This window comes from Monoraphidium neglectum, assembly GCF_000611645.1.
Source record: "Monoraphidium neglectum strain SAG 48.87 unplaced genomic scaffold scaffold05800, whole genome shotgun sequence".
In the NCBI taxonomy this organism is placed as follows: Eukaryota; Viridiplantae; Chlorophyta; class Chlorophyceae; order Sphaeropleales; family Selenastraceae; genus Monoraphidium; species Monoraphidium neglectum.
In genome coordinates, this window is record NW_014007831.1 from 1932 (window position 1) to 3480 (window position 1549).

Below are 1549 nucleotides of genomic sequence, written 5' to 3' on the forward strand. Positions count from 1 at the left end.
GTACGAGCGCGTGTGGCAGCTGGTCGGCAGCTGCCGGCTGCCGACCGCCGCTCTGCTGGACGGCCGCGGGGGCCGCACCGGGCCGCAGCAGGTTTCGCTGCTGCCGCCGCCGCCGCTGTTTGACGATTCGGGGATCCGCCTTTCCCTGAAAGAAGGCATGCGGCGCGCTGCATTGAACCCGATTGGGAGCCTGCAGTGCTCATTTGAGTTGCACCACCAAACGGAGCCTCCCGCGGGGGGCGGCAGCCGGCCAGGCACAGGGCCCACAGCTGTGGAGCCGCCTGGCGCGGTGGGGGCACAGCAGGGGGCGGCGCGGCGGCGCTGACGGCTGCCCGAATGCTGGCAGGGGATCGGGGACCAGCGGGGAGGGGCCCCGGCTTGCCCGAGGCTGCTCACCGGCCCAAATTGTAGAGCAACTCCGACATTGTAAAGCAGACCGGCGACTGGGGCCCGTCAACCCCAGAAACCGCTGCCGCCGTCAGCATCACTCCTTGTGCTGAGGCGGGGCGTGCGGGCGGCGCTGTGGACGCGCACGCTGGGCAGCACACTCAGTACCCGAGGCAGGGGGGCCGGCTCAAGGGTGGCTGGCTCAAGGCAGGCAGGTTATGAGCGGTTATGGGTCCGTCGGACCTGTTTTTTTCTCATTCATCGCTCCGCGCCGCCTCCCGGGTTGTGACGCCCGCTGGCAGCTGCGGCGGCGGCGGCGCAGGCCCGCCGCGTGCCCGGCGGCGGCCGCCGCGCGCACGCCAGCCCCTGCCCGGCTGCCTCAGGGCTTGCGCCCGCGGCTGCTGGCCTGGGCTTCATTCCTTATGCCGCAGCGATGGGTTTGCACGAAAGCGCGGTCACGAGGTTTGGGCTTTACACAGCGACGCTTGCAGCAGGGCAGCGTTACAGCCCTAGAGCCTCACAGCCGGACAGCAAAATCTCACGCCGCGCCGCGCACGCGGCGCTGCAGCCAGAACGCCTGCCAGCCAGCCCCTTTGAAACACGCCGCCCACGACGCAGGTCCCCGCCTGGCCGGCCCCGCGCTGTGCGGGCACGGCGGCTTCAATCACATGCACGAATAGATCAGCGCGCCCGGCCCCCAGCCGCAGCCCAAACAGGCCGCGCCGCCATGGAAGCCTGTCCCCATAAGACCGCGCCCGCGAAACTGCGCCCGCGAAACTGCGCCCGCGAAACTGCGCCCGTGCACCACCGGGCCCGTGCGCCGCCGCCGCCACGCAACGCGCCGCACGACCGCCGCCGCCGCCGCCGCCGCCATTGCCGCCGCCACCGCCATTGCCGCCGCCGCCGCCGCCGCCGTTGCCGCCGCCGCAACGCCGCTGATTCGCCATGACGTCACGCCGCGCGGCCGCCGCCGCTGACGCGCGCGACCTCCCCTGCCAGCTCGTCCACCCGCCCCTCAAGCTGACTCAGCGCCTGCAGCTGGCCGTTGAGGATGCGCACCTGCGGGGATACGAAGAAAACGGGGCCGAAGCAACGGGTGAGGGTTGTGGGCGCCCGACGGGCGTGCCGTGGGGAGCGGGGTTCGGGGGGCGAAAGGCGGGGG

The 1549-nt window shown here is 72.4% G+C and overlaps 1 protein-coding gene across 1 annotated transcript; it reads right to left on the minus strand.

Moving 5' to 3' along the window:
• Positions 1 to 943: 943 nt before the first annotated feature.
• Positions 944 to 1334, minus strand: MNEG_15925 (hypothetical protein; the record flags this gene model as incomplete). The annotated part of the gene is made up of 1 exon (XM_014035604.1): positions 944 to 1334. A coding segment is annotated over one exon (391 nt), but the record flags the coding sequence as incomplete, so codon positions are not given.
• Positions 1335 to 1549: the final 215 nt, after the last annotated feature.